The sequence below is a fragment of the Cyprinodon tularosa genome, unplaced genomic scaffold, assembly GCF_016077235.1.
Source record: "Cyprinodon tularosa strain WSP-4 unplaced genomic scaffold, ASM1607723v1 ctg185, whole genome shotgun sequence".
NCBI classification, from domain to species: Eukaryota; Metazoa; Chordata; class Actinopteri; order Cyprinodontiformes; family Cyprinodontidae; genus Cyprinodon; species Cyprinodon tularosa.
Genome location: NW_024038643.1, coordinates 616,450 through 644,135, shown reverse-complemented (window position 1 = coordinate 644,135; position 27,686 = coordinate 616,450). Strand labels below are relative to the sequence as shown.

The 27,686-nt window shown below is 39.0% G+C and overlaps 1 protein-coding gene across 1 annotated transcript; it reads right to left on the bottom strand.

Moving 5' to 3' along the window:
* Positions 1–268: 268 nt before the first annotated feature.
* msh2 (mutS homolog 2 (E. coli)) lies at positions 269–24,918 on the bottom strand. The gene is made up of 16 exons (XM_038282565.1): positions 24,649–24,918; positions 23,276–23,424; positions 22,383–22,667; positions 21,968–22,114; positions 19,007–19,156; positions 18,275–18,408; positions 17,756–17,955; positions 17,568–17,677; positions 17,353–17,476; positions 12,069–12,219; positions 11,887–11,984; positions 11,292–11,537; positions 6,928–7,132; positions 6,606–6,853; positions 3,757–3,932; positions 269–537 (listed from the first exon to the last, which is right to left on the bottom strand). The coding sequence occupies exons 1-16, from the start codon at positions 24,860–24,862 to the stop codon at positions 361–363; spliced, it is 2,814 nt and encodes a 937-aa protein (XP_038138493.1). The 5' UTR covers positions 24,863–24,918; the 3' UTR covers positions 269–360.
* Between the last annotated feature and the right edge of the window lie 2,768 nt (positions 24,919–27,686).

Below are 27,686 nucleotides of genomic sequence, written 5' to 3'. Positions count from 1 at the left end.
AGTTTTATTCAATGTGATCAACAGAAGAAACATTGATGGCAGGGAGGGACACATGAACAGTGGCACGCCTTTAGACATGCTTATTCCTTATCTGCTCTATATGAGGTTGGATTCTTGGAAATCTAGGTCATATGAAGAATGTGAAAATGAAGTTCAGACCTATGCAGCATTTTAACTCTAGGAAGATCAGCTTCAATTTCAAAGCGATGGAAACTAATCTCTGTGAACATCTTTTTGCATCACAAATACACAAAGGCAAATGGAAGAATTTTTTTATTGAAAACTATATAGAGGCTCTAGTGTCGTTTCATACAGTATACATAAGCTCAAAGTGTGGCAGGAACAGAAACAAAAGAACAATCAGGCAGTTTTCACAGGAGCGCAGCGAGCGAGTATCTCAGTTATGTGCGTGTTGTTTTTGGACACCAAATCATCCTTTAATCTCTTGATTTCCACTTTCACCTCCTCCTCAGACATGGTAGCAGCAGGGAGTGCCTTAACCTTCAGCAGAAAGTCCTGGATCAGATTTTCTCCCACCTGAGGAAGATGTAGGGCAGATTATTAGGTATAAAATGTAAGGAAGGACCCTGGAAGAGGCCAAAGAATAATGCATGTGCAAATGTGAGCAGGACTAAATTAAACTAAAGCAACATTTGCTGAGTCTACCGTTGTGAGATGGAAGGGAAGTTATAAATGGCCTTTATAGAGGGTTTTTGAAATCAAAATGTGAAAGTGTAGCTTATATTAGTTTAGCCATTTTCAGACAATACTTGCCGTTTTTGTTTTAGAGGCTTTTGGGTTGATTTCCTTTCAGATTTACACATCAGTTACAAAAGACTCAGCAGCTTTAATACGGTAAGGGTAAAATTCTGAAATTTGCAGCCGCAAAAGAATTTCAAATGATGAAACCATGCATAGACATGTCACCACAAACTTCAACCTCATATCCCACTTTCCGTTGAACTGGCCGCAGTTTCACGTGAAATTTTACACGTTTACAGATACCCAGAAGGCATGGCTATCACCACTATCACAGTTAGGGACAAATGCAGGGGACTAATTTCCCACTGAGATCAGCTTCATAGTCATGGTAGGCCACTTCTTTGAATTTACTTTGGAAAATCTTTGAATTTGAATTATGAGTCTATTAATATTTGGAACAAACCTCACAAAACATTGCACTAATATCTGAGTATCTCAAGTATTTTTTTATTCAAATTCAATCAATTAAACTGAAACAGCCGAGATCATTTTCAAAATCTGAAAAAAAAAATGCTTACAAAATCAAATACATTAGAATTAGCCTGAAAATAAAATAAGCCGATATAAAATCTAATAATTTCACTCACCTTTCAAATATTCATTTAAAGTATTTATTTTATAAAATAATACTGTTTATCAGAAATACTGTTTATTTCTTCTATTGGCGTATTTAAAGTAAACTAGGCTACATGCTGGCAATGAATGAGTTAAAACTATTATAACAGGTCCGTCGAACTATATTTACCATTGATCGGTTAACAGGCCTGTTGTGCCGAGAATGAACTCCCCTGTTGCCCCAAACTCACCCATTGATTAGAAAACGGATTGAAATATGAACGAAAAGGGGAAATTTTAAACATATTCTTAATATTTTCATAATTCTTATACATGGATGCCTTAAATTTATAGTTTTGATGGACAGATAAATTTGAATTAATAGAATTTAATTTGTATGGAGACATGTTTCAGTCGATGTGCTACAGTCAGTGTGCGATGAATAAATTCTTTGCTCAGTGGATGCCAATTTCCTGATTTTGAACACCTTCACCTGCTCCGCACGTAGCGCAACTGAGGTTGAAAATGAGAGCGCATGTGCCCTCTGTGCCACCATAATTTGGTCAGCTACTCGTAAGCGCATAGCCTGCTAAATGTTTAAAGGGCAATATTATTGCCATTACTGCTAATATATAATAGAAATTTACACATTCAGTGATAAAAAGTCACAGGGGATGGCCATTTAACAAGGGGGATGATTTTTATGATTTTGTTTTTTTTTTTTTTTTTAAGAAGGGGGATGCCATCCCCCTCAACTTGAGAACTGAGTAATTTTATGTAATAAAGTATTTATGTATGTTTAAAAATTTATCATTCTAATTCATGACTGACTCAGCTCAGAATGCATGAGGAGAGTCTACATTTTTAAAGTATCTTCAGTTGGATTTAGGTCTGGACTTTGATCTAATCTGGTGGTTCCAAACCCTGTTCCCCAAGAACCCCTGTCCTCCATGTTTTAGGCGTCTCCTCTTTGTTCCAGACCTCACCTCTATGAACCTTCTGTAGCACTAGGGGTGGAACCGTTCACAAAATCCACGGTTCGGTTCACGGATTTTGTGGTCACGGTCTTCGGTTCGGTACGGTATAAGTTGATTGTTAGGAAAATCTATTATGTCTTGTATAGTATAACACGTGTTGCACAATGCTTTTTTTTTTTTTTTTTATTAAGTCAAACATTTGCATGAAAAAAATACTCTGAACATGAACAGATAAAGATCAATTACAATAAAAGAAAAACAAAGAAGTAAAACAACTAAAAGGGGATTTATCTCAGCAAACATTTAAAACAAACAGACACAGCCATAGAAATAATAAAAACAAAAAGGGTGAATGCACTTAAAATAGATGTTTGAAGAAATCAAGTCTCAATTTTTTGGCCTATTTGTCACTTTTTATCTTCTTAAGAGAAGAAAAATAGATTTTAAAGTAATTCATAAACCAATGAAAGGAAGGTTTAAAATTTCTCCTTTAGCACAGTGGATATGATATTTACCCAACAGCAGGAGGATATTAATAGTATAAGAAACAGGCTGGGGAAGATGGTCCACATCCATAAAAAATGACATCATTTAGTGCAAAAGGGGTGTTGCACAATACTTGCACACTGTTGCACTTTTATCCACAACTTTCTTTCCGCTGTCAGCGTAGGTCACTCTAAATGCAAAGCGGTCCCATACAGCAGACCTATAAAGTGCTGCTGGCGCGTCTTCCAACTCCTGTTCTTTCCCACTCGCCATACCCACACAAAACTTCACAACAACTGATTTTTTTCTGCTACACCCGGCTACGCTGCTTCGCTTCTTCTTCTTGTTTACTACTGGTGGTTGGCTTTGGTTGCAGTACCGCCACCTTCTGCTCTGGTGTGTAAACGCTTCGCCTATGAGAAAAAGGAGCAGCGCAAGAACCGAACGCAACACATGCGAATCGAACAGAGACAGTCGAACCGAACGGTTCGGACGGTTTTCATAAACCGTTCCATCCCTATGCAGCACTTAATGGCGAAGTCATACAATCATCTAAATCAGGCGTGCTAGAACAGACATATCTAAAACCTGCAGAGCAGGAGTACTTGAGGACCAGGTTTTGGGAATGGGATCCACTGATCCACTGCAGCGCAGACTGTACGATTAAGTGTTAGAGCTCTGCTGGAAAGGAAACTTTCATCCCAATGTTAAACTCTTTGCATCTTCCCCACCAACTGACCAGCTTTCCCACAGCATGATGCAACCACCACTATGACTCACAGTGGGGCTGTTTCAATTAAGGCAATGAATGCGTTTAGTTTTCTGCTATAATATGGCTGCACATACAGTCCTAAAAACTTTAATTGCCCCTAATCTGCCCCTAAACCAAACCGCGGCCACACAGAAGGAAATAAAGGCCATTACATAATTATTATATAATAAAACAGCAGAAAAATTGTGGAAAATTTAGACTAACCTGCTTCTCAGTTCGTCTCCTCTTGGCCTCTGGCTCTTCCGCCTGGTTTGGATCATCCCCTACTGGTTCCTGGAACTCCTCCAGCTCCTCTGCCTTGTCCCTTGCCACCGCCAGCACTGACTGAGGGAAGCAAGCCAGCTCAGCAACATGGATCCCAAAACTCTGGTCACAAACACCTGGGGAAGCAGTTCAGGTGTTGGTTGAAAAATTGCAGGGTTGTTCCCTTTTTTTTTTTAACTGATTAAAAACATTTTTAAAGCAGTGCACCCGTGAAAGAATGCATTTTCTTTTCTTTGTAGAGTTTTATCTTAATTACTGCTAGGAAAAAGCCATTTTTCAGCAAATTGTTTTAGAATCTGTGTTCCACTAGTCAAAGATATGATTACCAAATCCGTGCAGTTATTTATGTAATCGATTGTTTCAGCCCTAGTTTTGATACACATTTACCCAGAAAAGAGAAGCATGGTTGTAAACAGAACGATATCCTACAGATCTTTGTTCCCCTATCAGTGACAATCACTGAGCATAGAGAGTGCCGTTAAGCGGGTGTTTTTTTTTAATTACCGTATGTTCACGACTATAAGGCGCATATAAACGTCTTTTTTTTCTCCCCTCAAAATGTGCGGCGCGCCCTATAGTGCGGTGCGCCCTATAGTGCGGTGCGCCCTATGTGTGTTGTTACTGCGGACGTTGTTGAGCCACCATGAGAACGTTAAAGGGGGAAGTGTGGGAGTGGATTGTGTATAAAAGAACAGGTATGTGCTTTATGCAGAACTCCTCATCTCCTCATTGAGAAGAGTTGCTGAGGGAGGTGTATGTAGGGAGACCAGGTGGTTTTTATCACGCATCACCATTGCTGTTAATCTGTGACTCAATGCGTGCCCATCTCACAACCGATGTGAAAAACATGGTGAGACAAATGAAGGCTGTGCTTGCAGTTATTCTGGGAGGTCTGACAAAGGAACTTCAACCGCTCGACATCGGTGTGAACCGGCCGTTCAAAGTAAGTCTACGTTCACGCGTCTGCTGCTTCATTTTTGCTGCTTGTACCAGTTAGTTCTGTCGCGCGGCTGAAGCAGCTTTGCTGCTCTGGCTGCGCGGTGCAAAAGTGTGTGTGACGCGCGTTGGGCGGAGCTACTCTATCCTTTCTTTGCCTTGCAGCTATATTTGCTGTGATCAGTGGGAATAAAGTAGTTTTAATATGTTTTTAAGTGAGAAAATCCACCTGAAAACTTAATCATTGCAGTCATTTCATCCAGAATACAATTCCACCTTCCAATATTATTTCTGTCGGAGCCGCTTAGAGTAGGAATCCCATTCAACAGCAGCCTCTGGCCGGGTCACCTCCTTGCGGTTCACCGCAGCAGCTGGTAGGTGTTTTTTTATCTAAATCTAAACTGCAGGCACCAGGATAATAAAAGCGAACATATTCTGCCGGCAGATTTCTGCATTTTAAGTTCATTTATGCGTCAATAAACTGTTTCAGAGGAGTGATCCCAGCGCTCTGTGTCATCAGCGATGTGTCTGTCTCACATCATACACACTCCGCTTTGTTTTAAAAAAATATAAATATAAAAAATATAACCACGGATTTTTGGGGGACCGTGATTTGCCTACATGTAATGAATGCTGGCGTACCATAAATGATAAATTATGAACAGTTTAGTTTGTGCCTTCAACTCGTTGCCCATAGGAAGACGTTACTTGGATATAACAAACCGAATATCTTCAGAACAGCTCCAAATGACACAAAACTAATATGGGTGAGTAGAACATGATGTAATAATGTAAAATCAAGGACCCAATGGAAGAAAAAAAAACGGTGTTCCCTTTTAGGGAATTAAATTCAATATTATCAGTCTAACAGTTGAAGCAGAGTCTTAATATTTCCAAATAAATCAGTAAATCTTTAACAGAACCTCCCAAAATGAAAACAGTCAAAGCTAGATATAAATGCCACCCTACACCACACACATTTCAGGAGACTGAAAACTAGAAATATTTTCCAAAATGATTCAGAAATCTACAAAATCATGGTATTTACTTTGTTTCTCACAAGTTCATTGATGGTCATGTGAACCTTCTTTTCCCTGTGACTGAACAAGATAAACACCATGAAATCTATTGCTGATGTTTACTGCAGTCAATAGGTGCAGAAAACTGCTAATCTGTTCATGTACTGAAATCTACGATGAGATAATTGCTTGAGAAAGGAACTTGCCAATTATCAGCTTTACCGGCTCAAAGATAAAAAATGTTTGCGGGACACTGAATGCACCATAGCCATGCAGTTAAAGGGTGTATTGTTTTGGGCAGATAATGGTTTCACAGGAAAGTGGCTAATTTGCATTAGCGACAGCAAGTTTCGACCGATGAGGTTTTAACTCAGCAGAGAACAGAGAAGGGGATCATTCTGAAATATATCTGAATTTACAAATAAAGCACAACAGCTGTACGTCGCTCCTTAAAAATAAACACGTTTCTAGCAGGTATGTCAGCCGCCACCTTCACTGTCAGCAACAGGCGCATGGTTTCATTTAAAATTCAAGCTACCATTAAAAGATGATAAGTCATCTAGAATACTAACAAGGGAAAATGATAACGTTTATTTTATATTGGCAATTAATTATATATTTTTTTTAAATGTTATGGCCACCTAATTGAATGGTTTGTTCGGATATTATGTGACGGCTACAAAACTAGAGTAATGTTGTGAACAAGACTAAACTTGTATCTCTGGCTGTATGTTTATGTTTAGGTTTATCCTGCCAGAAGGTGACGTTCTGCCTTCCCTGTTCTGCAAACCTGTCTATTAATTAAAGCAGATTATGAACTTGTCCTATCCAGACCTGGTTTGACTCTGTAGAGCATTGTTAGCGTGTTGTGGGACGTCAGGGCGGTGACGTGCAGATTGTAGACGGTCAGCTGCTGCGCTGCCAGGGCCGTCAGCTCGTGGAAGTGCGTTGCGAAGAGGCAGAAGCAGCCGATTTTGGAGGCGATGTGTTCACCGATGGCCCAGGCCAGCCCAAAGCCGTCGTACGTAGAGGTTCCACGGCCGAGCTCGTCGATAATGATGAGGGAGTTTTCCGTGGCAGACCTGCAGTGACGAGGAGGTTAACTACAGATAGTCGCGTTTCTATTTTGATGGTTCTGAGATGTGACTATTCTCACCGCAGGATGGCAGCAGTTTCCAACATCTCAGACATGAAGGTGGACACTCCCTTCACCTGGCTGTCTCCTGCTCCCACTCTGGCCAGGACGCTGTCAATCACACTGAGCTCCGCCTTCTCACATGGCACAAAGCAGCCGATCTGAGCCATCAGTACGATCAAACCCACCTGCCGGATAAAGGTAGACTTTCCACCCATATTTGGCCCTAAAAACACCAAGAAGAAAAGCACATCTAAATTCACCATATAAAGAAACTTACAATAACACGTGCATGAAAAAAAAAAAGCATGAAGATGTTCAATCTTTCACTTTTTGCTCATTCATTCAAGCATTGTTAGTAAAGAACAAAACAAAATTTTTTTTAAAGAACTGTGATGAGTTAACTAAGGTTTTCTTAACATTGTAAATTTTATAAAAGCTTGCCTGTTGAAAAAGAGAATTTGCGGCGCTCAGGTGGACAAGTACTTCTATTCTATAATTACTCCACTTTAGGTGGAATCACATTGACAGCTCTGCTGGTACTGATTCTTTTTGGACATTTGTTATGATGCAAACCACAGCAACCATAAAAAGTTGCTGCTGAGCTATAAAGAAGGTGCCAAGGATGAAGAGCAGGAGGAAGGATTAGAAAGAGGAGCAGGGAATTCCAGCCACCTATTCCATCAATAATTACAGGCAATTAGATATTTTTAGGAAACTGGTTACAAGAATACCAAGCCCTAGCTATAACCCCGCCAGAACATCGGCAATGCCGGATTATGTGATGCAGGGATCCTTCGCTGCAGAATCACTTTCCTGACTCAAGTGTGTCTTTGCCAAGCTTTCTGACCATACAGGCAGACAGAAATTTAAAAAAGGCTGGTGAAGGCATTGCTTGTGTATAACGAATGGAATTATCTAGAGCATTTTACTGTGAATATTTTTCTCAAATGTTGATCTGTCAGCAAATGGTTTCTCACCATATCATTTGTTCAAAGAATGTACCTGTTCTTTTTGGCAACAGTTTAGATTCCTCCTTCTGCTGTCACCAACACTGCATCTGATGCCATGAGTTTCATTGTTGCTACGCTAAGGAAACAACAGCCAAATGAAGTTATGGAAATAACTGGGACCATTTCTCAGTTTATAAGAACACGAGTACGGACTTGTGTTCTCGCCAAGTATGTTTTTGACAAGAACATAGGAAAGTATGGACTTTGGGAGAACGGGAGCAGGCAGCATAAATCTGGGTCAATTGGAACAGAAGCGTACTCGTGACATCACCACATGCTCAGCTCGTCTGGAGCTGCATTTCACCTCCTGTTAATAATAGTCTTTAGATAATAAATTCTTACTTTTTTTCATTTAGTGGCGGAATAATGATTAACATTCAGATATACAAAGAAAAAATGAACGTTTTGATAAATAAAACAAAGGCAAAAAAAAAAACGCCAGCGGTACTTCACACAGGGCTATGCTGATAGAGGGCTGTGGTGAGCCCTGGCTGCAGTCAGACTCAGAGGTTCGCTGGTTGCCACGGTCCTCTCAACATCAAAACTTTTTTTTAAATTACGCACTAAATCAGTAAATGGGACATATAGTGACACTTAAAAGTATAATGTTCTAGCCTCAAATGATCTTAAAACGTACTTTTATAGAACAACAGAAACAGAAGTACAAATATTGAGAAACGGCCTGTTTTCTTCATCCCGCTTCACTGTCATCATTCTAACAGTTTGTCAATTGTTGTAACATAGAATACACAACTTTAAACTTCTTAAATGCAAATGACCAGGACTCTTACATCCTAGACCTCCACTTGGGCATTCAGATATCCATCTTGTTTTTCTCAGAAGAAGCCTGCATTAAAGAGAGCTATAAGAAGATTTTTATAGGAAGCTGAAGAAGCCCTGCAAGGTTGTTTTGAGGCTGCAGACTGGGACGCACCGCGTCAGCCACATGGAGAAGACATCAATGCAATGACTGACTACTACAATGTGACGGACTACATAAACATCTGTCTATCTCTACCAGAACAGTGAAATTCTTCCAAAATAGCCTTCAGGAAGGGAGATGGGGAATCACTGAGTGTACAGAAGCAACTTAAGGTCAAGATAAGAGAAAGCAAGGAGGCATAGAGGAAGAAGCTGGAAAACGAGCTCCAGCAGAGCAATATCAGAGATGTGTGGTCAGGGATGAGGAAGATCACAGGCTTCAAGCAGAGGGATGATCAGAGATGGAAATCTGGACAGAGCCAATGAAATGAATACATTCTTTAATAGGTTCAGTTCAGGAAGAGGCTCAGCATTCCTCTGTACTGCACACAGTCACATGTTCATCCAGCTCTCCTTTGACCTAAAGCCTACATCTCACATTTTAAAGGTTTAATCAAAACATTCTGCCATGGACCCTCCAGCTTCTATGCGTTTGTTCTCAGGAAAATCTGAAAATGGTACTGCTCCATCCGCCTTTCAGTTCCTTGTATCTAGACGTCAAGTCAAGAGGCAACTAGAGAGATTGAATCGCAATAAGTCTCCAGGTCCATATGGCATCAGCCCCAAAATCCTGAAGGCTTGGGCAGGGCAGCCCAGTGGGATTCTACAGAACCTCTTCAATCTTAGCCGGATCCTCCTGCCTTGTTTCAGCATCAAATAAAACTCAGTCAATAGCCGTCGATTACTTTAGATCCCACATCATGAAGGTCATAGAGACACTTCCGTTAGTAAGTAAGCAAACAAACAAGCTGCTACCAGGACCTTCTATAGTTTGCTTAACACATTGGAGTTGGGAGTTGAAGATGCCATGGTACACCTGCTTCAACAAACTCACTGTCATTTACAAAAGACAGGATGAACCGTCTTAAATGCACTGGAGAAATCAAAGAACATGACCCTAATAGCGCTGTCTGACTTACTTTGTGAGAAACATCAGAAAACTCAGATGGAGGCATCGACAATCACTTGGATCAAAGACTACCTGACAAACAAACCATAGCTTGTTAGACTGATGGGTTAGCTGTCTAATCAAAAAGACAGCAGCACCACAGGGGACAGTACTCTCACCATTGCTTTTTACTCTGGTCATCTAAGACTTCCAGTCCTTTGCAGAAATACTCTGATGACTCTGCAATAATTGGATGTATCAAAGATCGTCAAGAATTTGAGTACAGAGCTGGTGAACAACTTTATGGCATGGTGTGGAAACAATCATCTGATCACAAACAGGCTTAAATTGGAAGGCAACCAGACTTTTGCTAATTATCTGAAGACGTTTCAGCACATATCCAGGAGTCTTTGTCAGTTCTGTTGGCTCGCACCAGAGCAATCTCTAATTGGAGTGCTGATGTATTTAAGCCGCGTGGAGGTGCTTCCTCCTGAATAAATCCCAGGTCAGATCCAAATTAAATAACCTGAGGTGGTGAATGAGTGTAAACACCTTTGTATTCACCTGGACAACAAACTTGACTGAAGATGCAACTGCTAAACCATCCATAAGAAGGGATGGCTAACAAACTGTACCACTTCAGGAAGGTTTGGTCCTTCAGTGTTTTCAGTAAAATGTGCCATATCTCCTATAGTTCTGTTGTGGAGAGTGCATCTCTTCAGCCATCAACTCCTGGGGTAACAGTAGAGCCCAGGACCTTAGCCAGTGACAAAGGCTGTAACCACAGATTGCAGGCTACATTGAAATACTGAAATTGTGTTCAAATGTCATGTTGCCATTTTGAATAAAATCATATCGCTATATAAACAGATTATTTACCTGCCCTTGGTCACGCTCTACTTTAAAGAAGAGTTTCCTTCTAAATTTAAAATTCCTGTCCTCAATCTTTGCCCCAATATCTCTGGAACATTTCTCATGAAAATCTATTTTTTGAAATGTCCCTTTAACAGCACAACATTCCTACAACCACCTCCATACTCAACAGCTGAGTTTGTCAAACCTAAAAGGTTTTTTGCTTTCCTCTGTAATGAATAAGAAAATTTTCCACTTAAAACACGGGATAGAGAGCAATAACGATTGCTGAACATCACTACTGATGTTCAGCAAACAAACAAGATATATTCAGACATCTGGCAAAACGAATGCAAGGATGATCCACAGTTGATATTTCTCCTTAAAACGCATCCATAGGTGGTGCTCTATTTAACTCATGTTTAGAAATAACATACTTGAAGCTTACAAAGCCCTGACACATCATCTGGACCTTCTCAAACTGTTAAAAGACAAAAACAACATTAGTTGTTGTCATAGAAACTAAATATTTCTGGCATTTCGCTAATAGAAATCAATTCAGTAATCAAGGTTGACCTGAAAAGCAAAATGCATGAGATAAAAAAAAAATTTGAAAAAAAAAATCTGTCATCACCTTCAGCATCTCCCACCTGTTATAATATAGAAGCTCTTCTCCCCCTGGACGAAGATGATGTCATTGGGTATGAAAGCGGTATCTGCATCTGTCTCCATGCAAGGATGTCTGGCCTGCAGCAGCTCCAGGCGCCTGCAGCCGTCATCCAGGAGTCGGGGCCGCACGTACGGCACCGGAGCAGACACAGAGGCCACGGCAAAGCTCACCATGGCGTCCAGCTGTGCGATGACGTCACTCAACGTTTGAAGAGGATCCACGTAACCTGTTGGCACATGAGCAACAGAAACCCTGAACAAATGGTCACAGATGAAAGACTTGAATCATGTGCAGCCTCCAAAACTAGATCCGCATGATAAAAAAAAAAAAAAAAAAAATGAAAAAAAGCCAGCAGACAGAAACCTCGCCCACAGGAATGGTAAGGACTTAAAAGCACTGTAGAGTTTGGTGACCTTAGGATGAAATGTGAAGGAAATCAATTACTGAACAGCACCTCGGGCAATTAACGAGCATTCATCGTTTCCACGTAGCCAAGACACCATTGATTTTTCTGCTGGTTAAGTTAATACCATGTCGCCTTAACACCACGTGAAGCATAAGATTAGAATCCCCACCTGAGGCGATGTTGATGATCTCTTTGACAATGGCGTTCTGGGCCTCCTCGTACTCCTCTCTGCTCCTGGTGTATTCCTCATTCAGAGAGCTTAGCTTGCTGCAGACACGTGATGGGAGAAATTTCTGGGGTTACCGTCTCATCTGATGGCTGGGGGGGGTTGGGGTAGGGGCAGACATGGACCTGTTTGTGAAGCGAACTCCATTTTTCTGAACATCCAGGGTGGTGAACTTCTTGTTGTTCCTTAGACTCTTCTCTTCCTTGCAAGTGACTCTCAGGTAGAAGCCATGCACAGCGTTAGACTCCAGCTTCACGGTCTTTCCAGCTTCCAGGCCTGAAACACAAGAAGCTCTCCTAGGTTAAATTTCAGTACCAACATCAATTCAAAGTATTACACTAACAAACACTATAATGAGGAGGACAGCTCATAAAATGGATCAACCGATGAAGAAACTGATGAACCCATTTCCTGTCAAAACATGACAGGAAATGGGTTCATCAGTTCATGTTTTGACAGGAAATGGGTAGAAAAATACAAAAATGGAAATGGATCAATTGGTAGTTGGAGAGACTTATTAACAGTGTTGGGCAAGCTACTTGTCCAGTGTAGTGAGCTTAGCTATCAGTTACTCAACAATAAATTAAGCTTCACTACACAAAAGCTACCACCTAAAGAATTATAGCAAGCTAAGTTACACTAATGTGTGAAAAGTAGCTTAACTACATCAGAAGCTACTTAACATTGTACCAAGCTAATGTCAATTCAAAATGAGTCTGACACACTAGTCAAAACATTTATTTAAGATTAGCCAATGACATAACACAGTGTAAAAATTGCTTTATGATCAGCATATTAAAATAAAAACAGAAGTAATTACTAGTAGACAAACTAGTAAACAATCTGCTGTTATTAGAACCAAATTAAAGGTACTGTGTGTTGTTCTACACATCGAGACATGGCTATGAGTTTATATTCAATGGACATCTCTAGGGAAAACAAAACCCTACAAAAGGCATCTTATTTCTTTAGGGTTTCCCTTAGAGAAAACTTCTTCAGACCTCAATTAAACAGTCGATTCAAGTAACAAATGAAACTGTTTACAAAAAGGTGAAATAATAAAGAAGCTAATTAAGAGATATATATATACATTTATGTCTCACTGTATAATTTAATTTCTACCTACATATTTATTCATTGTATTCTGGGGGGTAATTAATTGAATGCTTATTTATTTATTGAGCATGTATTTATTTTTATATATATGGGAGAGCTGTTCCTCCATACCTAAAAAATCTTATCTGTGCAAATAAGCCTTAAAACAGATTTATGTAAACATCCTGTCTGGTAAATTGGGCCATGAAAATACAATATTCAAGTTTGGCTACTGCTATCTAATTAGAGTATCTTAGTGGCACTCATCAGATTGAACTATCTGGAAATTAAAGGCGCCAATAAAGTTAAAGCTGATATTTTTCTCATTTTTATTTAAAAAAAAATTGACTGCAGTTGACTGTTTTAATGAGTGTTTGGCTATGTAAAACAAATGGCTAGTCTTGGCCACATGAGCTCCCTATGGCCAAGAACCGAAATTTGAACACGTACTTTTTATCAGAGGATTCAACAAGTTTCAGAATCTCTGAAGATAAGGCGCTCTGCTTATGTCTCCTCCTCCATCCTGTGTGTGTGGCTCTGTGTGTCTGTCATTCTTGGAGTTCCACTGCAGTGCGCATGCGCATGTTTCGTAGATACAGACAGGAGAGGCAGAATAGAGGCTCATGCATGAATGTCCAACGAAAAACTCAGATTATTGTTTCAAAAATAGAAAACCTGCTTTCATTACTTAGTTTTGCCCTGGATTTTGTAGCATTTGTGGACGCTACGTCGCTACTTGATAAAAATAATAACGAAACTACTGGAAAGTTACTTGATAAATAAAGCACCAACGCTACGGTTAGGGATGGGAATCGAAAACCGGTTCCTGTTAAGAACCGGTTCCGTATTTTCCGATTCCATGGCATCGTTTGGCAGCTCACTGAACGATTCTTTTTTCGATTCCCGCAGCACCAGAGCCTAGAGCGCCGGCTCTGGGGAGCACGACTTACGTCACGTTTTTTACGTAAGTTACGTAAGTTACGCAAGTTACGCAAGTTACGCAAGTTGGAAGAACTATTCGAGGAGGAAGACAACGAGCTGCGGTCACTTTGTGAATCAAAGCCCCGTCTTTCCTTAGCCCAGAGGGTAGATCAGGAAATCCAGCTCTATAAAAGCTTGCCCTCCATCCCCTGCAGGGATAGCGCCACACTGTGGTGGTGGAACAAGCAAGATACGCTGCCCTTGCTATCTGACTGGCTGAAAACTACCTCTGTGTGCAGGCTTCCTCCACCCCATCTGAGAGGGTGTTCTCCACGGCTGGAGACACCATAAGCCCTGAAAGATCCTGTATCCTTCCAGAAAAAGCAGATATGCTCATCTTTCTGCAAAAGAACTGTTAATTTTTCCTACTACTGTTTTATAATTAGTATTTTTTGTTATTTAAAATAGGTTATTATCCCATCATTTGTTATTAGACATTGTTGGTTATTAAGTTTGTTCTTGTATATTTATTTTTCATTTAAACACAGATGTTACTCCAGTTTCACATTTCCTGTGGACATCTTGATCTTGTTGAGTTTGTAAGATTGTGCAATAGTTAAGTAAACAAAGTTGATTCTGATAATCAAACTGTTTGTTCTCCTTTTTCCCCCAAATTGGAATCGAAAAAAGAATCGATAAAGAATCGAATCATTTCATAGAATCGAAAAGGGAATCGGAATCGTGAAAATCTTTTCAATTCCCAACCCTAGCTACGGTCTACTGGAAAATGTAGTTAAACTAATAGCTTCGCTAAATGTAGCGGCACTACTGCCCATTACTGCTTATTAATATATAGACAAATGGATGTAGGGTTGGTAATAAAGAGAAAAAAAAAAATAGATTTTGATGGGGGGTTTTTTCTGCCTTATCAGTTTCATACTTAAAGTCGTAGGGAAGTCACATTTAAATTTCAAATCATTCTGTCATAAACATATATATAAATGTACTCTTTATCAGACCATATTGTCCCAAAAGTTAGAAAATTTCAACTTGAAAAAAAAAAATCCTGTCTTAAAATCTGTTTCTTTATTTTATTCAGGGCAGTTAGTTATGTGCCAGCTTGTACACCTAAATTCAGCCAATCATATATCAACGGTCATCAGTCAATCAGTTTTTTTCAGTGATAGCATCTCGATTCATATGTCGCAGCTAATAGACGCAACAGTTTAAATAACAATCATTTACTTTACTTTCGAGTTCCGTTCCAGTGTTCACTGGGATGGACGCCTGTGTCTTCGGCAGGTGTAGAGCTAACAGAACTGCCAGCATTGCGAGGCAAGGGCTCAAACATGTACGGCTGTAAGCCTTCTACACCAAACCAAGCTTCTGCTGCCCTTGCGTCCTCTTCCACAACATCTTCGTCCCCGCTTTCCTCCTCTTGCATGTTTACGCTGTCCATAGCATTCCTTAACAGTGTCGTTTCTAAGTGCTACTTGGTCCCAATGTAATTTCCCATTGGAAACCTACTAGCACAAAGTTGCTAACTGGTTTAGCAAGAGCCTTCCGAGACACCGGTCACAACCAAACTTGCTTGCGAACCTTCTGCCACAACATTGTTGTGGCGGAAGAACAATGATGTTCCTGGACTTCAGTTCAGCTTTCAATACCATCATCACACAGCATGGGCAAACTGGAACAGCTGGGCTTACATACAACCCTTCGAAATTGGCGGCTAGACTTCCTCACAAACAGACTCAGTCAGTCCGTTCTCCCCGCTGCCCTCTGGGAAGAGGCTTCGAAGCATTGGATGCAGGTCCAGCTTCCCCACTGCCATTAGACTGCTAAATGTTATGTAAAATGGGTTATTTTATTTATAAAAAAAGAACAGTTAGAACTGTAAATATACAGTCATATGTTTATATTACTTTTTTTATGTATTTGTTACTGTTTTCAAGGCTGCACTTTAAAAAATAAAATTGTCGAGAGCCGTTTTAAACTATATTTCTTTTTGTATACACTCGTGTGTACAAAATCGGAAATAAATCTGTCTAACAATCCAGCCCCCTTGATTAACAAGCAATAACATTCACTTTATTCACTCGTGTAAAGTCGGGCACCACTCGGGAGAATAAGAAACTGCCACCGTTGGAAAAGCCGCTTCCCTATGACTTTAAAGAAAATTAATGACAGAACTTACTTTAATAAACTAGCTTTCATTCCAAACATCCCTTCTGAGAGCTGACCTGAATTCCAATGCAATTAAATCCAAGCTGTGAAACATGATAGGGAAAAAAGTCGCCAAAAAATGCTGCTGTAAATAATGCATAGCTGCAACAATTAGTTTGCAAATCGATTAATCTGTCAACCATTTAAAGGAGTTAATAACCAGACAGCCAAAGGTTTCTTAAAGACTTTTTACTAAATCAAACCAGGTGAAACTAAAACTTTTCCACCTGAGAAGTTCTGAATATAACATATTGAATGAGAGAAAAGATTTTTTATTTTTTCTTTCCTACATGCAAAATGTTCATATATTTTTGTTTTATACAAGAATGGTTTAATTGCTGCTCTAAGTTGGTTGCTCTGTCAGCTAACAGTCTCTATACTCCAGTTAATGATTGATTACTTAATTGACAGTTATTTCAATAATCGATTAGTCACCATTAATCCAATTAATTTTTCCAGTCCTTAAACAATGCAAATATGACATGAGATGTGTGAAGCTAGTGGTACAACACAGTCAGCTAGTTTATCAGTTGTGACGAACTGGTGTGAGTCTGAACTATGGAAGCCAGATTTTCCAATACTGAAGAATTTGATTAGTCAATAAAATTGATTTATAATCCAGCCCTAAACGGATGGAAACGTTTTTCCATAATGCAAGGAAACCCGGAAAAGGGCCAAACAAAAGTAGATTCAAGTTTTCAGTGTTAAATATGGTTCATAATCTAATGAAATATGTAGTGTACTTAGTTTTTCCACACGATGTCCCTGCTGTTTGGCTCATAGAATACTCCCCCATGAGTCAAATGGTACGACCATCCCTATTGGACAAGCCTTTCTGCACCATTTTTAACTTGCATCCCTAAAATACATAATATGATGAGAAAAATTTTTTACATTTGCAAACTTACTTAGCAGTGTGAATAAAGAAAAAGAAGATCAGCTCCAAAGAGCTTTTTTCCTAATCTCTCACTGAGGAAGTTGGAAGACCAATTTAGAGCTTTAATACATGACGGCACATGAGGACCATGTGGGGAAATTGATTTGCAAAGGCTTTTTGTCACAGGCAACCTAAGAGAGCCCCCTTCAGACGACTATCCCTCTTTAAACACACACCCTATAAATTTGATACTTTGCTTTAATCTGAGAATTTATATGTGTTGTGATCACCTAATTCTCTGGCTGCTCCGCTTAGTACAGCCTGCATGCTTTTCTCCAGTGCGTCCATCTTCTCTCTGAGCTCGCTCAGGACAGGATCAAATGAGGCTTTAACCAGGAACTCGTGGTGCTCAATCTATATGTATTGGGGAGGGAAAAAAAATAATTTTATAATTAAATATAACAGAAAGCAGATCTGTTTTTTTTCCCTCTCCAAAGAACCAAACCTGATTCATGTCCAGAGTGGTTTCAATCATCTCCTGGTACTTGATAAAATCTGTCTGCAGGTCTGCAAGAGGCGAGGCGAACACGGCGAGGAAAAGCACCTTGTAGCTGCCTGCAAACACAAAATAATGAACCTCGCTCAGGTTTGATGGTCCTATATCTGCCGCTTTTCCAAAAAACCAGCGCATACCTGAGTAACTCTCCAAGGCTGAGACGAGAGCAGGAATGTGACTCACAGCCTGATAGACACGATAGCAGTCCTGCAGTGTGGCTGTGTGGCGGTGAAACTTTTTGGCCATGCGATGAAGGTCTGGGAACCGTCGCAGAAGATCCTCCTGACAAGTCTGCCTCAGCTCTGAGTCGCACACAAAACTCTCCACGAGGTCTAGTCTAATAACATAAAAAGTATACTAAAAAAGAGAAGCAATATTACCCCGGTAGGTGACAAACAGTTCTAGGATCAATTATTAGTGAGGAACTGTCGTCTCCAAGACTTGTAAGGATTTAAATCCTTTATTAGTCATTTCTCATCATAAAAATAATCTTACATCCCTAATTAATTAATCTATTTGGGCATTTTAACTCAATGTAATTCACCAACAAGCTTCTCAATCCAGTAACTAGATGCTCACCTTTACGATCATTTAATAAAAATCCAACATCAGGGTTTGATGTGAGGTAAAGATTGGAAAGCTGCGGCTTTTTGTACCTTTCCTCTATCTTGGCTTTGTCCATAAGTGGCTGTTTGATCCACTGGTTGACCAGCCGCTGACCCTGAGGCGTACGGCACTTGTTCAACAAACCAGCCAATGAATGCGCTCCACTGGTGTCGTCAGGCGAACCCTGAAGAGAACCATTTCAACACATGGAAAATATGTATCTTTTTGATTGAAAATAAATAAATAGTAGGCATTATTGCTGCTAAACATTTCAGTGTGAATATTTTATAAATAATTTAGTAACAGTCTGAGGTCTGCAGACCACAGACATAACTTTTTGAAAAACCTCAATATATTTTGAGACCAGTTACCGAGCCTTACCTCCTAACTAAAGTACATTTGTGGCTTAAGTCGATTAATTAAGAAAAATCCTTCTTTACACTGGCTTTAAATTCTGTATTCCCTCCCACTGCCTTAATAAATGAAAAACTTTTTCTCATCCCTCTGTAGGTTATGTTGTTTCTCTAAAGCGTTAAATTACTATAAGTAAACTTGGTTATTGCTAAATCATTTTCTTCCTGAAAGACTTTTTTTTTGGGAAATAACTTATGATTTATAACTTTTAAATCATTTCTTAACTTGTACCCTACCCCAGTTTTTATCTTAAAGAGCTGGTGAATCATACCCTTAAAAATATTCCAAGTCTGTCCAACTTAACACAAAAAAAGCCCAAAGATTTCCCATCTCTATCAAATCCCTCAACTTTGGTTATGATCACCTACCTGGAAAAGGTTGAGAGCCCTGACGGCGGCGTTGTCCAGCCGCATGTACTGACCCAGCTCCAGCGTGGTGAGGCTGAAGGAGTTCAAGTTGGACTCATCAGAGAGGAGCTCGAGGAATCGCACCACCGCAGCCAAACAAGACATGGCAACCTGTGAACAAAAACACAATCATTTTTCTCATGCAGAAAAACATAAGAAATAAAATTGATTGACTTTATTTTATATTATTTTTTTTGAGGGGGTGTTAGGGGGGGGCAGTGTGCTTGTGCGGTCTGTGTCCCCCACAATGGCAGTCCAATGCTCAAAAAAGGGGATGAGTTAAATGCAAAGGTAAATTTCTCCAGTGTGAGATCAATAAAGTTCTATTGTTATTATTATTAATCTCACAGTGGAGAGATGTACTTTTACATCAGCTCAATAGTCAAAAAGAAGGTTCCAAAAGGACGAAAAAGTGCATAGGGGCACAACCACTAATTAACCAACTAATTAACTTCTGAATCTTTATTTCCTCAAATAAACTGCTGGCTCCTCTTTTTAGACTATAAACAGATTAACACAACATTGACAAATCTGTAGTTTTCTCTGTTCTGTACTGCGAACTGGAATTAAAGGCGCCATTTCTACTAAAGGTCTGGACAGACTGGCGACCTGTCTAGAGTGTACCCTGCACCAGCACCTCCCCACCCCACTAAGGGACAGGGTGTACAGAAAATGGAAGGATGGATGGATTTATACCAAAGGTTTAGAATGCGTTTTTGAACCAGATGCTTCAAAGCGCCTGTCCATAATTCTTCAACACACTGTCTGCTCCCTCTGTCAGTCAACCTGTATAAATTCATTTTTGACCATTATTGCAAGTTTGACAAAATAAAACATATCAAACTTTGCACTTGTGTGGCCTACTGAATTGTTTTTAATCAAACTGAAATATTTACATTTTCTAGTGCGTATGCGGACACTAAATATGCCAAGGGCTGAAGCCCTTGAAAGACATCTCCCTTTGCTTAATAAAAGACTCCAGTCATTTTGTTTGGTGATATGCTCACATCTTATGAACAAATGCATTATGTTCATTTTAAATGCATTATTTTTGCAAGACACATTTATAAAGGAATAAAGTAAAAGATTAAATAGCCTTTTTTTTAAGTAGCGTACTTAAGATATGTTTCTGTTGAATACGAATCTCAGATTTCCGACATGTGTCCCCCCCAATAGTAAACATATTCCTACGCCCTTGGGGGTATATACAGTGCGTCCACACACACACATACATATATGTGTTATTGCACATGGTATTAAATAGTGATTGCACATCAGTTTTTGCAGTTATGGTGCAGCATTGTACAATCTAATGCCAGCAGGGGTGAATAACCTGCGGTAGCACTCCTTTTAGCAAACAGGGCATTTAAGTCCTTTCACTAAAGGAGCTGCTCAGAAAGGTGTTAACATATCAAATGACAAATGTTTCACTTTTTTTTTTCTTTTTTCTGGCAAATATCCCAGATTCTTGAAATCATTGATGACTGTGAAGGAAGGAGTCTCTTAAATGTATATAAAATATCCAGAAATGCATGTTAAGCTTCTCCATTTACTAAAGTTTAAGGTAAGAATTATTGCAGCTGTAGGCAGATGTCAAGTTTTATCTGGATCCTTTTGTTTAAATATTGCTACCTACATCTTCTGAAAGGTAAGTGCTCACATTCATACGCCGTCACGCTGATCGGTAGGCAACTTGGGGTTAAATGCCTTGGCCAGGAGCACATGGACATGTGATGGGGCAAGCTGGAATCCAAAAACCTTCTGATTCAAAAGCAACTAATCTACCCACTGAGGCAGTCACCCTTTTAAGAGCAGAACATTTATCGTGATAAATTTTCAGAGATGATCCAAGTTCAAACAAGACTATTTAAATACATTTTAGTGCAGTTATTACACTGGAGTTCATATACAGAACCATCAACAGGAAGAGAACTGGTCCTGCATTCAGTTTCCTATCTTTTAACGGTAGTTTAGATTGAAAGCAACTAATTTAGTGACCTTTGGATGATATAGTGCTAAAAGTGCCCCGGAGTCTTAGAGAGAACAGTGATCACAAGCAACCATTACAAAACCAGTGGAGGGGGGGTTAGGACACACTGACTGGAGCCATTACACAGTTTTCAAAAATTCTGGTGGCGCTAACAGCATAAGCCTCAGGTGAATGACGAGAACTGTGACCAAAGAATGTGGAAATTAATTCCCAGCATAAATGAGTCAAAAAGAAACAGGCATGGGTTGGAGTCCTGGAGGAAACATCAGAGGCTCACATACTAAGCCTAAGTGGCTCTCACCTCTCAGCCAGGTGCCTCCAATCCACCTGTTTCTATGTCAGGACCAAGATCATGGTCTTTCAAGCACATTTTAGTGAAGGAAAAACTGCATCTGTGTTTTACCTTCTGAATTTAATTCAAGCTATTAAACAGATAAAATGGGTCTCTCTTAAAGAAGGAATTGCATCTTAATGAGACCGCCTGTATAAATAAAAACCTGTAAAAATTACAGGTTAAAAAGTCACAGAGCTCCTATGAATTTTCCAATTCAGCATTTCTGAATCTGCTGTACTCAAGTTTTCATACATCTCCACCAGTTTATGGGTTTTTTTTTTATTTGTTTTTTTTTTTTTTATATGTGTTGATGTTTGATGTTGATGTGATGATGTTTTGTTGCATGTTAAACATTGTTTTGGACAGTTTCCCATATCATATACATACACGATAGAGGAAAAAAGCTATAAGAACTTTAACATATTGATCAATACTTAATCTGTAACATGAAAACCCCCCAAAATGTCAAAGACAGATTTCTTTAAATGAAATGATCAACAGAATAATGTATTTACAGCTCATTCGATGTTAATACCAAGTGATCAAAGAGACGATCTCACTGATGGGTGATTCAATATTAGTTTTCTGATTTGGTTACCTGCTTGTCCAGTTCGGGCAGCGTGTTGCTCGCCACAGTATCTCCCCTCTTAGATCTCAGTAGCCTGTTAAGGTCCTGGACGATGTCCTTGCTGTTAAACTCAGCTCTCTTTCTGTCGGAGACCAGCACACCGCCACGTTGGACCACCTGCAGCAAAACCACTCGGCATTATCATTGAGCTTAACATTAGGTGAGAAAAGGTTTACTTAAATAGGTAGAGAATTTTCTCTGGTTCAGTGTGGAAAAACCAAAACACTGTTTCTATGTGTGTGATCTCTTATCAAGAGGTGAGCAGAATGACACCGAATGATAGAAGAAAGCAAATTCTTTGGGATTTTTGATGAATTCCCAAAAACAAACATTAAGCTGCCTTGCTAAACCTTTACAAGCTGCAGATGTTTGAATGAACACTTACCTCCCGCAGCTTGTTCCCATCGCTGCTGCATTCACCCTGAGCCAGGAGACACTCTTTGGGACTGATCTGGACAAGCAGGGACTCCAGGTTGGAGAAGATCTCATTGTCTGGAAACTCGCACACCCCCATGGTCCTCTGAGCCGCGTCAACATAGCCGACGCCGACCACTCGCTGGCCATCGGCTCCCATCGCGAAGCGCACGGCAACCACTCCCGCGCAGCCCTCCCCCCAGGTTCCACCACCGAACAGAATGTCCTCGAACTGGGTCAGGTTTCCAGGAGAGGCCTGTGTGAAGAAAAAGTCACAAAAATAAACTGCTGGACATGCGGTCTCTCGTTTTTTTTTTTTGGTGCCATGTTATTTTTTAATAACAAAGCACCATATTTATTTAATTTTGTAAAATTTTGAAATAAATCATATTAAACAATTTATATATTTTGTATATTTAGAAACAGTTTGTGTGATTTCTTTATGACACACTGGAGTTAGGGACATTGAATTCAGTTCTGTAGATCGAAGTATCCACGTGCTCCACTGTTCTACCAACTCACGTCTAACTAAATTTGACTATATCTTTTATAACAGTTTTATAATCTAACAATGAAAATTTAGGACTGCATTGAAAATTTGATCGTATTTGTTTTAATAGTTTCATATTATATCCTCGAAACTATGGATCACTTCATGGCAAAATAATCAGCATTACGAAGTAAAGCTTTATATAAGGGGACTCATTTTTTATTATTATAGTTTCCAAAAAGATTCATATAATTTTACTCTAACTTTTTTGTTATTTATATCTCTAAAACATTTTACAGGTTATAAATGCAAAAATAATGAATGCATAAAGGGTAAAATGAATAAGGAATAAACATTAAATTCATTTTTTGTACCTTGTACTCGATCCTCCAGTCATGCTCCTTGCTGCTCTTGCTGTGATTCCTGTAGACCTCTACTCTGTACTGCCTCACCAACAACAGGTCCTTCACAAAGGCCTCAAAGTTCAGCTTGCTCAGGATCACGCTCTCCAGCTTACGAGTCCCTGTTGACCGACAAAAAAGAAGGATGAGGTAAATAAATAAATTCCCCCTCTCCTGACCCCTAGATTCAATTCGTTTCAATAAATAGTCACAGAAATATGAAATACCTGGTCACCATAACACTATGGCAGACTGTACATGGCACATTACTCAAATAGGGAGCAAAAAAAAAGGTTTTAAAAATATTTAACTTTAAATTTTTTAGATTTTAATAGGTAATATCGTGTTTTATTGGCTGGACGCCATAATGGTCAGATCTGTGAATACATTTTCACAATGCACGAGTGTGTACACTTTGGGAAGTGGTTAGGGCGTAGAGCTTGGAATCCTGGGGTTGTGAGTTTGAAACCCACTCCCACAGCCTGCCGCTCTGAGTCTCTGAGCAATACCCTTAACCCCCAATTGCTCCATGTGCACCCCACAATGGCAGCCCACTGCTCCTAAAGGGGATGGGTTAAATGCAGAGGTAAAATTTCTCCAATGTGAGATCAATAAAATTCAACTATTATTATTAGAGCTGAAATAATTTATCAGATTTATTGTGATTAACGGATTATTTAAATAATTGTCAACTAATATCGAAATCAATTAATCGTTAAGTGTAATATAGACCCTAAACCATGCCTTTAGCTGACAAAGCAACACACTTAGAGCAATTATTATACCAAAATAAAAAATAATCTGTCAATATACTTTATCCAGAACTCCTCAAGATGACAAGTATAAGTTTCTCCTGCTTTAATTTCGTAAAAAATATTCTTTAAAGAACCTTTGGTTTGTTACAGCACTAGTATAAAAGTTTGAATCTTTTAGAACTGACTGACCTTATAGTATTCATAGACAAACCTCCAATTCTAGTTTAAGGGGTCGGTTTAAATCTGGTTTATATAATTTTGGCTTAAAGTTAAGCACACACACTGGTAGGTAGGTGTCAGGGTTAAGTATACATGCAGTAACCAACAATAATGCCAATCGATGTAAAGTTTTAAGATGGAAATACATTCTTCTTAGTGTGTAAGCCATATAATGAGACAGTCAGTTATTCTAAAAGATGCACATGTGCAGGATAATTTGGAGCTAACCCAACCTGCTCCAGATGCTAAAGTATTAGCCACCTGTAGCTATATTCTACTGCAATATAATCTAATGAACTAGCTAATCCATTAGTGTTTCCCTCAAACCGTTTCATGCACTTGGTGCTGAGAAGATAAGTTATTCGTGGTTACCTGAACCCAGATATTTGATGACTCCGTTAGTCTTAAAAACCTCCTTGGCCGCAAAGATGGCGTCCTTTCCGTGGACGGTGTAGTAGTCGTTTCGGTCGAATATCCTGAAAGTTGTGTCCGGTTTCTCCTTCATGGAAAAAATGAAATTCAGAAAGCCGGTTTCGGCCGCCCTGTCCAGAGAAAGGTTCTGGTTCTGCTTCGGTTGCACCGCCATGCTGCAATCTCCCGCCACAGAAGGAGCCAAAACAGGAAGCAGTCACTGGCCAAGGCGCGCTACCATGGAAACGGTTCCGCTCTTCTTTAAAAGAGAGTCAGTTCGCTCTGCTGCCCCCTACAGACCCCCCCACCAGTTTCAGGCTCCAAACATTTACAGGCCTTCTCCAATTTAACATATTTTTTCCCCTTCTGACTTTTAATCATCACATTGGTCAAAAACTATTATTGCAAACCGGAAGTGTTGTCAGAAAATCAAAACCTATTATAAAAACATTATCATAAAAATACAGAATATCCTTCCTACCTACAGCTATCAACACTTACAACAACTGGTGAGAAAAATACATGAGTCACTGTTACATTTGATTTCCATTTGGATTTAATAAAGTACTTTTGAACTGAATTAAATTTGCTAAAAAATATTTGTCAGGTCAATTATGTTAGAAACATCCCCTTAATTACATATTAAAACCTCAAAGTATTTCTAAATAATAAAAATGCATTGACCCAATAAAGTTAAGTTAAAATAAAACAGGAGATTCCAAACACTAAAACTATAGAAATATGGTTCTGGTGGCAAACATCTGCCTTTAGCTCCACTGGCTTCTTCATACAATTTTACAATCATAATTTAATGCAATTACAAATTCATTGATTCTTTGGATTCGGTTCTTATACCTTTGTACATCTTTGAAAAAGACATATCTATTTATTCTCTTTGTAAAACAAATACCTCAAGTTCATCCAGATTTGATGAAGGTTGTATTTGTCAGTTTACACACAGTGACCTGCACACAAAATCAGTGGAAAGCGTCAACTAGTTTGAGCTTTTATTGCAGTAGAAATAACAGAAAAACCACCCTTTAATTTTTTTTTTATATATATATACTCTAATAGTCCCAGAGGGAAATTACTTCTCTACATTTAACCCATCCCCTTGGGGAGCAGTGGGCTGCCATTATGAGGCGCCCGGGGAGCAGTGTGAGCACTATGCCCTAACCACTAGGCTGCCACTCCCCCCATTTATGTACATGTATGAAGTGAGTGTGGGTGTGTGGGGGTGGGGGGGGGGGGGGTGGGGGGGTGGGGGGGATTGGGTATCCATTGTTTTACACCAAAATCCCCAATGCAGCCTTATTGGTACCTCTGTAACAATGCAATTCTTTTGAGTCCATTAAATGATTCTTTATATTTGATAATATTTTTATTTTGTATTTCATTTATTTATTTATTTATTTTAATTAAATTTTTTTTACCCTAACCACAAAGTTGAAAATTGAAAACTTTCCATACAAACAGAACTTTCTGAAACAAAGACTGAATACCTACGGAGTAAAACATTTGAACTGCATAGCAAGTGCTGTGAATATCATAAAGCTGAAATGTTAAAAATGAAAATGAGTTTGTTTTTTTTTATATTGGTTGTCTGGATTCCTTGTTGCATGTTTATATTGTTGTTTATATTGTTTCCCAATTATCCTGTGTTATTCATTTAAAAAAAATTCAGTATAAGTTTTACTTTTTGTTTCTTGTGTCATTCACATCATTCAGCCTCTATGCCAAACTAGTCATTAACTCATATTGCATTGATGGTCCTAATAAAATACATTTTACAAGTGGCGAGCCAGCCAGGAGAATAATTTGGTGAACGCATGAAATATTGATTAGCATATTTTGGTGTGATTTGTGGTCCTAAAAAATGACTCTGTTGTAAACTATGGGATTGATGTTGCAAATACTGTTGTTGTATGTGGTGTGACCCACATGAGAAAGATGAAGAACTAATTGATTGTTTGAAAAACATATGGTTCTTTAAAACAATTTCTAATAATTGATGATTTGAAAAGTTTATTTCACAAAAACCAGATCCTTGAGTTTACAAGTAATGGAGTAATAACCACTCTAAATCAGCTCTTGCTACATATAAACCAATCCGTAAGTCAACCTGACTTAGTTCTGTGTGAAATCACTTGCCATAGATCCTGCAGCCACAGCAAGAACCCATACTGCTGCAGATTACATCAGGATGCTGAAGCATCTTTCTTAACATAGTAGAGGAAAATTTAAAGATATTTTGAAAGATATGATGAGAGAAATAAGCAAATATTTGGAAATTATGGCTTTTTATGGAGAGAAAGACCCAAAGCATCACAACTTGTCCCACATCCTTAGTATATTTTCTTTTGTATTTCATAGAGTAACTAAGCAATCAGGGCATCTGTATCATTTATAACCCATGGAAACAAAACGTCATGGATTGCTAAATAAAAGTTCCTTGTTACTGTAAAATTAAGTGAAATTCATTTCATAGGGGTTTTCAGTGGGGCTGATAATTATAGCAACTTTGATTTTATTTGCAATCAATTATTTTATACTATGGAACTATCAAAACAAATATGATCAAATTTTCAATGCAGTCATAAATTTTCAGTGTGAGATTATAAAACTGCTATAAAAGATATATTTATTTAAAAAACTTGTAGACATCTTTAACAGGGAAGATTCTGGAGCGTGAAGTAAAACAAATACTAACGTCACAGCATGTTTTTTATTTCCTCTCTGTAGCGTTTATGTCTCGTTTGCTGCTTTCAAAATAAAAAAAACTGAGGTATGATACCACGTGTGAATGAGAAAATGTGCACTTTTCCCATAGTGTTTGTGGAGAACAGGCTGATCAACTTAGTAATGCCATTAGATACAGCACGTTAAAATTTCAGACATGTCGACAGGAAAAATAGGCCACTCTCTCTATTGTTTACTGAACTGTTGCATAAAAACTCTGGGTTAGCCATGGAGAATGGTATGATTATTTGAATAATGTA

Bases quoted from the DNA above. Each gene is read 5' to 3' on its own strand.
- msh2 (XM_038282565.1), bottom strand. From the start codon at position 24,862: ATGGCGGTGCAACCGAAGCAGAACCAGAACCTTTCTCTGGACAGGGCG. The intron at 17,678-17,755 runs GTATGCGCTGGT...TTGTGTTTGCAG, and splicing joins AGCCTTGGAGAGTTACTCAG to GCAGCTACAAGGTGCTTTTC. The intron at 538-3,756 runs GTTAGTCTAAAT...CATCTTCCTCAG, and splicing joins GGAGACGAACTGAGAAGCAG to GTGGGAGAAAATCTGATCCA.